At 49.1% G+C, this 12,607-nt stretch overlaps 1 protein-coding gene across 2 annotated transcripts in view; it reads right to left on the bottom strand.

Annotated features, from left to right (window-relative positions):
• wscd1a (WSC domain sialate O sulfotransferase 1a) overlaps window positions 1-12,607 on the bottom strand; it is a 155,983-nt gene that overhangs the window by 24,877 nt on the left and 118,499 nt on the right. For both annotated transcript variants that reach the window (XM_085965030.1, XM_085965031.1), the window contains exon 5: window positions 10,756-10,877. In XM_085965030.1, coding sequence (XP_085821156.1) covers window positions 10,756-10,877 — 122 coding nt within the window. The remainder of the gene's footprint in view (window positions 1-10,755; window positions 10,878-12,607) is intronic.

Below are 12,607 nucleotides of genomic sequence, written 5' to 3'. Positions count from 1 at the left end.
GACTAGGAAGATCGCGCCCCAAATTTCAGTTTTAAGTCAAATGCATTGTATTAAAGTAGCCATTTTTGGATGGCTGTTGTTATTTTGGTAAGCCATTTTGTAAATGAGGTCCACACAAAATCAATGCAATTCAGTAGAACTATCAATACAATTATAAAATATGTACAGTATCATTAATTTACAGATGTACCAGTGAAAGGCAACAACTAGAGCATGCAGCCACACTGAGAGCTTCTGTGTGTCAACAAATAAAAAGTTGAGGAGGATGAGGAAGGAACGGCAATAACCGCAGAAATAAAATGCAGAAATATCAATCTACTTTGTACAGGACTTAGGGCTGGCATTCAAATGCAAAAGGAAACTTTACTTTGGGGGAAATTCAAGACATTGTGAATGTTACCCAGGATAATAAGAATTTCACTCCTACATCAGACCTAAGTAAGAATGTCTCAGCTTGGCTCACTTGGTACAACTGCCGAGTCAGAAGATAGCATATCTGAGGCGCACACTGGAGGTTTAAATTTATAATGTAGGGTGGCACTCCAGTACAGAACTGAGGGACTGCTGCACTGTCAGATGTGCTGTCCTTTGGATAAGACGTTGAACCAATGGCCCTGTCTCCTTATTCTGGTATGGTTCAAGTAAATGTTAAAAATCTCACATCACTATTTCAGGAAAAGAGATTCCAGGTGTTGTGGCCAAAATTCATTCCATCAAAAACAGATTAACTGGATATTCCTCTCATTGCTTTTTCTGGGTTAGTAGGACAGAATGGCTGCCACCTTAAATACAAGTCAAGCTTACATAGAAACATAGAAGATAGGAGCAGGAGTAGGCCATTCGGCCCTTCGAGCCTGCTCCGCCATTCAATGAGATCATGGCTGATCATCCAAACTCAGTACCCTGTCCCTGCCTTCTCCCCATATCCCTTGATCCCTTTAGCCTCAAGAAATATATCCAACTCTTTCTTGAATATATTTAATGAACTGGCCTCCACCGCCCTCTGTGGCAGAGAATTCCACAGGTTCACCACTCTCTGGGTGAAGAAATTCCTCCTCATTTCAGTCCTAAATGGATTACCCCTTATCCTTAGACTATGACCCCCTGGTTCTGGACTCCCCGGCCATCAGAAACATCCTTTCTGCATCTAGTCTGTCCAGACCTGACAGAATTTTATAGGTTTTGATGAGATCCCCTCTCAATCTTCTAAACTCCAGTGAGTATAAGCCCAATTGACACAATCTCTCCTCGTACGTCATTCCTGCCATCCCAGGTATCAGCCTGGTGAACCTTCGCGCACTCCCTCCATGGCAAGAACGTCCTTCCTCAGGTAAGGTGACCAAAACTGCACACAATACTCAAGGTGCGGTCTCACCAAGGCCCTGTACAACTGCAGCAAGACATCCTTGTTCTTGTACTCGAACCCTCTTGCTACGAAGGCCAACATACCATTTGCCTTCTTAACCGCCTGCTGCACCTGCATGCTTACCTTCAGTGACTGGTGCACAAGAACACCCAGGTCTCTTTGCACTTCCCCTTCTCCCAATCTATTGCCATTCAAATAATAATCTGCCTTCCTGTTTTTGCCACCAAAGTGGATAACCTCACATTTATCCACATTATAGTGCATTTGCCATGTTTCTGCCCAATCACCCAACCTGTCCAAATCGTACTGGAGTTTGTGATGTTAGCCTGCAAAGCTTGCAGGCTAACATCACAAACGGTCAGAAATGGTTCGGATCTGAGCAGGTATGTAACCTGCTCGTATTTAATTGCTCACATGCCGGGACTGAGAGTGACCCTTGACACACATGTAAGACGATGGCGGTGGGGTGGGAGGGTGGTGAATACTCCTCCTCTTGAGCCCACCAGGAATGTCAGTTCGAGTAAAAAGATTTACCTTTTTGGGCCCCTTCTGGTCCGACTCATCTTCCTGTTAGGCTGACCTGCCGGAAAAGCCACAACGGCTTCCCACTCAGGCCCACAGTTAAGACAGCAGTCGTGCCCCGATGACAGATGTCCTTCTCGCCTGCTCAGAAGAGCAGGTTAAAACCGTAGTCAGCGGGATCATAGGGGGATGTCTGGGGGTGAGTCTCTTGAGTGATTTTAACTGTCCATACACATGGGGCAGGATTTTCATTGGGCCGTGGAGGCGGGATTGGAGGTGTGTGGGGGGTTAAAATCTCGAAATCGGGGGGCACGAACCCATCCCGCCCCCAACGTGCCTCCATGTCAGTTTCAAAGGAGACGGATACCCGACCTGTGCTGGGACCCCCGCCCAGAGGCGGGAAGGGGATTAGTGCCAATTAACTGCCTGTTAACAGGGAGTTTTTAGCCTAATCCCTATTTTTATTGCTGAAGTGTGGGATTCCCGACGGCTCCAAACCACGCCAAGTTAGCGAGGCGGGCCGTCGGGCTGAAGGACTTGGAGGGTTCGAGATGTCCGGTGTTCAGGTGAGTGATGGGTGCATGAGTGAAGAGTAAGTGTGTTTGGTGTGTGTAAAGTGTTCAAAGAAGTTTTACTTACATTTACTTACCTTTACAGCCTTCCTTCCTTCAGGTCTCGGGAGTCCCTCATCTCACCGGCACAGAAAGCAGAATGGCCACAAGCTGTCAAAAATTGCAGCATTCAGCTTTCTGTTCTGGAGAGATCTCTAAATCAGCCTGAGAGGAAGGAATTAACTTAGTGTTACAGATTGTCAGTGTTTGACAGCTTCAAACAGCTGTCAAACGCTGATATTTCATCTGTCAAAAGCTTTTAACAGATGAAATGTCAATCTGTGACGTCACCTGTTGCTGGGTGGCCCTTAATTGGCCTGCTGAGCCCACTGGGCGGGCTCAACAAGGTCAATCAAGTGAAAATCGCGTGGGTTGGCCACAACTCGATGGAGGCGGGACTACAACTACAACCCTGAAAGTTGTTGTGGTATCTTGAGGTGGCCATAGATGGAGATGGACACAGGTTAACTCCGTAACATGGTTTAATCAACACTTGCACATAAAAGCCTCTGCCATGAGGCAGCAAAAACAAAGAGTACAACCAGTACAGATCAGACTTAACTCAGGAGACCAATTGCCACAGCACCACCTGGTGGATCAGGTTACTCATAACCTCCCAGGTTACTATACTCCTCCCACCTTAAGATTGCCGTATGCAATTCTTAAACAATAACCCTTACTAGGTACTACGTTTTAATTAACCAGTATGCTCTAACCCCTGACTAATTTAACAGGTTTGTATAAGTCTTTCTGGTTGCTTGCGAATCCTTTGTGAACGTCTTAATTCCACTTGTGGTGGATTCTCAGGTTCATTCGCACTTGAGATTGGAGTAGTCTCTGATGTTGGTTTTACTCTGTCCCGCTGTGGCCTGGCAGTACCAGTGTCCGCTGGCACCTTATAAGCCGTGCTGGGTCCTGGAACAGCCTCCTCTACTGCCCTTTGTTCCATCTGAGGCAGTTCCCCCTGCTGCCGGCTGAAAAGCTGATCCACATGCCAACAAACCCCTCGACCATCCTCTAATAACACGGAGTACGACACAGGTCCTGTAATGTCCTGGATTAGTCCTGGTATCCATTTAGGTCCATAGCCAAAGTTCCGGGTGTACACAGAGTCCCCTATGGCGAAATGGCGAGCTTTAGTATGTTTGTCATGGTACGCTTTTTGGTTTGTTTGTTTTGTCTCAACCTTGCTTTTGAGATCTGGGTGTATCAGGTCTAACGTGCACCGCAACTTTCTCCCCATCATCAACTCAGCCGGAGAAAGCCCCGTGGTAGCTTGGGGTGTTATACGATAACTAAACAAGGCTCTATTGAGCTTGGTCTCCAGGGTGTCACCTGAGCTCTTCCTCATGAGCTCCTTAAAAGTCTGCACGGCTCGCTCGGCTAACCCATTTGAGGCTGGGTGATATGGAGCCGAGGTGACATGTGTGATTCCATTCCTTACCATGAATTCTTTGCTCCCTTCACTAACAAAACACTGTGCATTGTCGGATACAATCATTTCTGGAATACCATGCGTGCTGAAGCTGTTCCTGAGACAATTCAGTGTGGCATCAGTTGTTGCAGAGCTCACTGGATAAACGTCGATCCACTTTGAGTGAGCGTCTACCAGCACCAAAAACATTTTGCCCCTAAAAGGTCCCGCATAGTCTATGTGAATTCTCCTCCAGGGTTTGCTGGGCCACTCCCAGGGATGGAGTGGTGCCCCGGCAGGTGCTTTCCTCTGTTCCTGACATATAGTGCATGACTTTACCTTTGACTCAATTTCAGCATCCAAGTTAGGCCACCACAGGTAGCTCCTAGCCAATCCTTTCATTCTAGTCATTCCTGGGTGCGATTGATGCAACTGTTCCATCAAAGTAGAGCGTCCCCGCTCTGGGACTATGATGCGTGCTCCCCATAGCACACATCCATCTTGGACACTGAGCTCGTGCTGTCTCTGTCTGTACGGCGCGAACTCCGGTCCCTCACGGTGATCTGGCCAGCCTTTCAACACATACTCACGGACCGTTGACAGAACGGGGTCCTTGGCTGTCCAGCCCTGGATTTGCGCTGAAGTCATCAGGGGACTGATCTCCTGATCCAGCATCAGGACGTGCTCCTCAGGGGAAGTACTGCGAGGAGATTTTGAGAGGGGCAGGCAGCTGAGAGCATCCGCGTTCCCGTTTTCCTTGCCGGCTCTGTACGTGATCACATATTCATAGGCTCTTAGTATTACTGCCCATCTCATTATTCTCTGTGATGCCATTTGAGGCACCGCTTTCATCTCATTCAGTAAGCTAATAAGAGGCTTGTGGTCAGTACTGATTACAAACTTCCTCCCATATATGTACTTATGGAATTTCTTTACTCCAAATATAATGGCTAACCCCTCTTTATCAAGCTGTGTATAGTTATTTTCCGCAGCTGTGAGCGTGCGTGAAACAAACCCGATGGGCCTTTCCGCTCCATCTGGCATGCGGTGGGCCAACACTCCCCCCACTCCATAGGGTGATGCGTCGCAGGACATTATCAGCTCCTTCTTCTCGTCGTAATGCACTAACGCCCTGCTGGACTGAAGTAGCTCCTTTGACTGCTGAAACGCTTTTGCTTGCTCTGGCCCCCAACGCCTTGGCTCCTCCTTTCTCAGCAGTTTGTGCAGGGGTACCAGCAGCATCGATAAGTTTGGAAGAAACCGGTTATAATAATTCAGGAGCCCTAGATAGGCTTTCAGTTCAGTCAGAGGTGGGTGCAGGTGCATCCTATACTGCCCGCACTTTCCCTGGTAATGGATGGAGGCCTGTGGCATCCACCCGATGTCCCAGGAATGTAACTTCCTTCTCCATGAAACTACACTTACTCCGTTTCAGGTGTAGCCCCGCCTCTTCCAGCCGCTGTAGCACTTTGTCCAGTGTTTTTAAGTGATCCTGATCGTCACTTCCTGTTAGCAGAATATCATCTAAGTATACGGCCACCTTTGGAATGCCCTCCATAGTCCGTTGGAATATTGCTGGGCTAGAACTGACACCAAATGGTAACCTGGCATACGTGAACAGCCCCTTGTGCGTGTTCACCATGACAAACTTTTTTGATTCTTCATCTAGCAATATCTGCTGATACGCATGACTCATGTCCAGTTTGCTGAATCTTTCTCCCCCAGTGAGCGATGTTAACATGTCCTCCATTCTCAGAATGGGGTACTGTTCCAGTGATGATACTCTGTTCACTGTTAACTTATAGTCACCACACACCCTTACATTACTGTCGGGCTTCAATACCGGGACTATTGGTGCCGCCCAGTCTGAAAATTTCACTGGTTCTATTACTTTGTCCTTTAGCAGGCGATCTAGTTCCGCCTCAACCTTGGTTTTCATTGCAAAAGGTACTGACCTTGGTTTAAAGAAACAAGGCGTGGCATCACGGTGGCATAGTGGTTAGCACTGTTGCCTCACAGCGCCAGGGACCTGGGTTCAAATCCTGTGGCATATAGGCTGAGGGCACTGGTGACCATAGCTGATTTTGGTAGTGCAGTTCGGATGATTAACTATCCCTGCAGGTTTGTGTGGATCAGATGGCACACCTCAGTCACAGGTCTCCCTACTGAAGCTGAGCCTTGTCCTGCACTGCTGTCCCACCAGGTCCACGTAGCTACCTCTGCCGCAGTAGATCTGCTGCCTGGTGGTAGCTTGTTCTGCGAGTCAAATACTCCTATTCCCTCACAATAGGGTGATGCCCTTCTCCTGATCTTGTTGCATTAAGGGACAGCTGATTAGTGCTGCTGCACTCATGCTGTGATTTAGAAAGTTTCTCTGCATCATTCACTTCTGTCACTGCTGTGGTTAGTTGATATTAAATCTAAGAGAAAACCATCTCACACCTGTAATTAAATAAAATGCTAGTAAGTAGTTTTCACAATCACTATACTAATGTCACATCCACTGTCAGCTTTTCAGTTTTTGTATTTAATGAGCAGACCATCCCTGTCCATCTAGACTGCAGCCGCATTTGTGTACCAGGTCTGACAATACAGCTTTACATTTATTTTAGCTCTCAGATTATAAGTAATGTCCATTCTGTGTTTTATTGGGATTTTATATTCTGTAATATTCAATATTATGTTCAGGCCATCATTTCATGAAAAAAAAGAATTCTCAGAATCCAAAAAAAGTGCTGAAGTAAAAACAAAAAAATACCGCAAACGCACAGTAGGTCTGTCAGCATCTTTAAAGAGAGAAGACTTTTGAACATTTGAAATTGACAGGCAGGAAAAGTCTAGCTGGTCCACCAAGCCTCCCCTGCATGATGATATTTAAGAAGGAGATAGATAGATTTCTAGAGACAAAAGGCATCAAGGAGTATGGGGAGAGAGGGGAAATATGGTATTGAGATAGAGGACCAGCCATGATCATATTGAATGGCGGAGCAGGCTCGAAGGGCCGAATGGCCGACTCCTGCTCCTATTTTTCTACGTTTCTATGACCGGACCATCATGACTATACACCTCCCTTCCCCCCCTGCCCCGCCTTCTCCCACCCATCCCCGGTTAAGGTTAACGTTTCGAATGAAGAGCCTCTGAGCTCGATTTTCCCAGCCCCGAGGAGGCGGGTTTGGAGGCGTGCGAGTTGTTAAAATCACCAAAACTGACGGGCGGGCCCATTCCCACCTCCATCCCGCCTCTGAGCAATTTTCCCCAAGTGCGTGTTTTCTGACCCGCTTTCCATCCCGCCTCCAAGAGGTGGGATAGGCCCTTAACAACCACTTAATTGCCTCTATAATCCCATTTTCTGATTTTAACACATTTCCCCCATCATATACGCCTCCTCTGGAACATGCCAGGTAATCCTGGCGGCCTCACTAGTGGATTGCTTACGAACAGCTGCAGCTCCAACATTACAAAGGAGTTTTCACCGATGATCATTTGCAGGTGGCAGAACTTTGTTGTTTCAGGTCTGGGGGAACTTTTAGCAGGCATACACAGTGTTGTGGAAGTTTGGAACCTGACACCCATCTCCAGTGTGACCTCCTTGGAAACCCCTCTCCCCACCTTGACTAAGCGCTTCCTCAACTGAGGCATATACCAGAAGCATGGCGACCATTTAATTCCTTTCCTCCTGGACATCAGATTCGGATGAAGACCAGCCGCGGCAGCAGCAGAACCATGAGCAACAGCAGCACCAACAGCAGGAGCACCAACAGGAGCACCAAGCTGCTAGTCACCCACCTGAAGATGCACAGACCAGAAGGCGCCAGAGCGTCACCATATTGCTGCCCGGGATGCAAGGGATGTACTCATCCTGGCCAGATTTGCTTAGCCTGCACAATCAAATACGTTAGTCTCGCTCCTTCTTACCAGATCATCAACAATGGAGAAGAACCTACGGAATCCTGTCACTCTGACCACCATTCTGATAATCACAAGGCGCCCTAAGCCCTCAATGTGAAAGTCCCATTTGCAAAATGACACAGGCCACAACTTCAACAGTTTGCCATCAAAACACTTCATAATTGTGATGAAATAACTGTGTTCTGATATTTGTACTTGCACTTGTAATGTCTGGAATGTTCCACTAGGGGGAACCACTAATGCTCCTCCCTGGCCCCGCCCCTCTTCTGGTATGTTCTACCAAGGGCTCGGTCGATGATGGACTCTGTTAACTCTGCCATGATTCTTATTTAATAAAAGGCTTCAGTCTTAAGCTTTAACTTCGGATTTGGGCAGTTATTTGGCACATCAATAATACAATCACAATGATAGCTGGTCCAAAAACAAAACAACACAGCACCCAAGTGACTACCCTTGTGACTACTTGTGCTTTATCTTCCTCTTACGCGTGCTCCCACGTGGTGCTTCCCCTGTGGCTTCAGCAGATGTGGAGGCCCCTTGCTCGCTCTCTTGCTGCTCCTGTCTCGACACCTTTGGCGGGCATCCTCTGGGGTGGCGAACCTGTGCAGGCTCGCCAACAGTCTGCTGCTCCTATGGCTGTGCAGGGGCTGAGACGCCCATCTCATTTGGGTGAGGACTCTGGTGGGGCTCTGACCGAGGGTTTTGCTGTGGCATGGTCATGTGAGCACTTGGAGAGGGGCCCCCACTTCACTGTTGTCTGCCACCAACATCCCTCTCATGGGTCAGCCCCACTTCAGAGGTAGCAAGTGGCTTGACAGTACCTTACTGCACTTCAGGGGGGCCATGAGGACCCATTTCTGCACTGGAAGCCCTACTCCAGAGGACTTGCATGAAGGTCTGCTTTGTTTGACCAATAGCTGACCATCGCTCCTCAAGAGATGTCATTCTATTCTGAACAATGACCATGTTTTCAATACCCTTGCGACTTAGCTCCTCCATGGACCATGGAAGGAGTGAGTGTAGTAAATGCATAGCATAGATGCTTAGAAGGATACAAAGGACCCTCCCTGTGTGTTGTAAGTAGTTGTTGACATGGCATCACAGTGATAAGAAGTGTGAGGGCTGCATGGTCGAATAGTTAAGTGAACGTGACCATAGGGAGAGGGGGAATGGGTAAGGGTGCAGGGATGTAAGTGTCAAGTGGGATGTGGAGGAAGAGATTGGCAAAGCAGAGTGCTGGTGAGGAGGGGCGATGGGGATCAGATCGAGGGTGATGGGAAAGTCATACTCACTTTTCCAGTGCGGAGAAGGTCATGAAACCTCTTCCTGCACTGCAGCCAGGTTCTGCGGCTCATTGAAATGGTGTTGACAACCTGGGCCACTTGTAGCCACACAGCTTTTGTCTGCTGGGGTGGCTTTTTTCTCCCTGAGGAAAGGAACAGCACCTCCTTATTACAGCTGGCTCCGTACACCAGAGCTTGGAGGGAGGGCTCATCAAACTGAGGAGCACACTTTTGCTTGATCGTTGACATTTTCCACAATTCAACTCCTTCATATAAATTGCAGAGCCTTTACAGTCTCCAGAAGAATCAAAGCTGCTTGCAGGCCTTAAATCCAACAGCTTTGATGTCATCGGAAGTGACTTTCTGTATGAAAAGACTAATTGGGCCAGTGGTTCCCACATGCAGGAAATCAATTGGCCAATTAGGGGAAAATCGCACTTTTTCAACACATCACTTAGGAGTCGGGGTCCTGACACGATTTCCACCTGACACGCTCCCGCCCACCCACACTGACACGCCCCAGCCCGCCCACACTGACCCGCCCCAGCCCGCCCACACTGACACGCCCCAGCCCGCCCACACTGACACGCCCCAGCCCGCCCACACTGACACGGCCCAGCCCGCCCACACTGACACGCCCCAGCCCGCCCACACTGACACGGCCCAGCCCGCCCACACTGACCCGCCCCAGCCCGCCCACACTGACCCGCCCCAGCCCGCCCACACTGACACGCCCCAGCCCGCCCACACTGACACGGCCCAGCCCGCCCACACTGACACGCCCCAGCCCGCCCACACTGACACGGCCCAGCCCGCCCACACTGACACGGCCCAGCCCGCCCACACTGACACGGCCCAGCCCGCCCACACTGACACGCCCCAGCCCGCCCACACTGACACGGCCCAGCCCGCCCACACTGACATGGCCCAGCCCGCCCACACTGACCCGCCCCAGCCCGCCCACACTGACACGCCCCAGCCCGCCCACACTGACACGCCCCAGCCCGCCCACACTGACACGGCCCAGCCCGCCCACACTGACACGGCCCAGCCCGCCCACACTGACACGCCCCAGCCCGCCCACACTGACAAAACCCAGCCCTCTATCTTTCCAGTATGTAATGAAAAGGTACTCTTGTTTTCAAAGGGTTAATCTTTTGCTGATCGAGATACACAACCAGCTGGAGCTGATTCTGGTACTTCAGCTTGCTGCACAGTTACTGTACCAGGAGACTTGCTGATGTCAAGACCACAACCAACGTTCCCTTTAATTTGTTGCGTGGCCGTCTGCACACGTGTGCACGCACATGCGTGGTATCTTAGAGGGAACAGTTTGTGAGCGGCCTGCGTGGTACCATCCCGATTGCTGCGTGGCCCCGCACGCAGGCAGCTTAGCGGGAACGCGGACCACAATGCCAGGATTAACTGTTCAACTCGGGTGGGAATTTCCACCAAGCAGCTGGCTAGAAATTCTGACAAACCCATCACACTTTAACGTTCAAACCAACTTTCAGTGTAATTTAAACTTGCACTCACCTCCAGCATTTCGGAGTTTTCCCACACAACCCACACCTTTCACATTCAAAACAACGACCCAATCACTTCATGCAATTCTATCCTTGGTTCTCTTTAACGAAAGATTGCACCTACCTTTTTAGTGCAGAATTCGGTGCATTTAGCAACAGTCAAGTTAGACTGGACTGAATAGACCGGGAAGGTTGCAGTTAGATTCTTGGGTATCTTGAAACATCCTCGATAGAGAACATTCCTATCTGAAGCAACATAAAGTGCATATTACTTTAAATAAACAACAATGGCCCATCACAATTATTTGAGAATAACACTCTGTGCTATTGAAACACTTACTGGAAAGGTAATATCTTACTTTCTTAATGTAAGAAGTCACACAACACCAGGTTATAGTCCAACAGTTTTATTTGAAATCACAAGCTTTCCGAGCGCTGCTCCTTCGTCAGGTGAAGTGGAGAGATGCATAAAGACACAGCTTATATAGTCAGAGAATAATGCCAGATGATTACAGGTAATCTTTCTAACTGCCATTTATCACACCTCGGCAGAGAGATAATCACAGCAATCAAAGGTGTGAATGGTGTCCAAACAGGTCAGTCAGGAAAACATTGCATCAAAGAACAATGAGGTGGGGTCACAAGGGGTCAAATGTTGCAGATGTTGGGGTCTGTATGAAAAACAGACAAAAAACCATTTTTTTTGCTGGAAATCACAGCAGGTCCAGCCGCATCTGTGTAGAGAGAACAAGCCAACGACGACTCGAGTCTGGATGACCCTACGTCAGGTGGGGTTACATGTAGCGTGACATGAACCCAAGATCCCGGTTGAGGCCGTCCTCATGAGTGCGGAACTTGGCTATCAGTTTCTGCTCTGCGATTTTGCGTTGTCGTGTGTCTCGAAGGCCGCCTTGGAGAATGCTTACCCGAAGATCGAAGGCTGAATGCCCTTGACTGCTGAAGTGTTCCCCGACTGGGAGGGAACACTCCTGCCTGGCGATTGTTGCACGGTGTCCGTTCATCCGTTGTCGCAGTGTCTGCATGGTCTCGCCAATGTACCATGCTCCGGGGCATCCTTTCCTGCAACGTATGAGGTAGACAACGTTGGCCGAGTCACATGAGTATGTACCATGTACCTGGTGGGTGGTGTCCTCACATGTGATGATGGTATCTGTGTTGATGATCTGGCATGTCTTGAAGAGGTTGCCATGGCAGCAAATTACCCAGCTTTCAGGAGAACAGCGACCACGACACCACACAACTCTGCCACGGCAACCTCTGCAAGACATGCCAGATCATCAACACAGATACCATCATCACACGTGAGGACACCACCCACCAGGTACATGGTACATACTCATGTGACTCGGCCAACGTTGTCTACCTCATATGTTACAGGAAAGGATGCCCCGGAGCATGGTACATTGGCGAGACCATGCAGACACTGCGACAACGGATGAACGGCCACCGTGCAACAATCGCCAGGCAGGAGTGTTCCCTCCCAGTCGGGGAACACTTCAGCAGTCAAGGACATTCAGCCTCCGATCTTCGGGTAAGCATTCTCCAAGGCGGCCTTCGAGACACACAACGCAAAATCGTAGAGCAGAAACTGATAGCCAAGTTCCGCACTCATGAGGACGGCCTCAACTGGGATCTTGGGTTCATGTCACGCTACATGTAACCCCACCTGACGTAGGGTCATCCAGACTCGAGTCGTCGTTGGCTTGTTCTCTCTACACAGATGCGGCTGGACCTGCTGTGATTTCCAGCAAAAAAAATGGTTTTTTGTCTGTTTTTCATACAGACCCCAACATCTGCAACATTTGACCCCTTGTGACCCCACCTCATTGTTCTTTGATGTAATGTTTTCCTGACTGACCTGTTTGGACACCATTCACACCTTTGATTGCTGTGATTATCTCTCTGCCGAGGTGTGATAAATGGCAGTTAGAAAGATTACCTGTAATCATCTGGCA

Source organism: Somniosus microcephalus, chromosome 22 (assembly GCF_052327205.1).
Source record: "Somniosus microcephalus isolate GS21.2 chromosome 22, FLI_Smic_1.0, whole genome shotgun sequence".
Lineage (NCBI taxonomy): Eukaryota > Metazoa > Chordata > Chondrichthyes > Squaliformes > Somniosidae > Somniosus > Somniosus microcephalus.
This window is presented reverse-complemented; position numbering and strand designations above follow the sequence as displayed.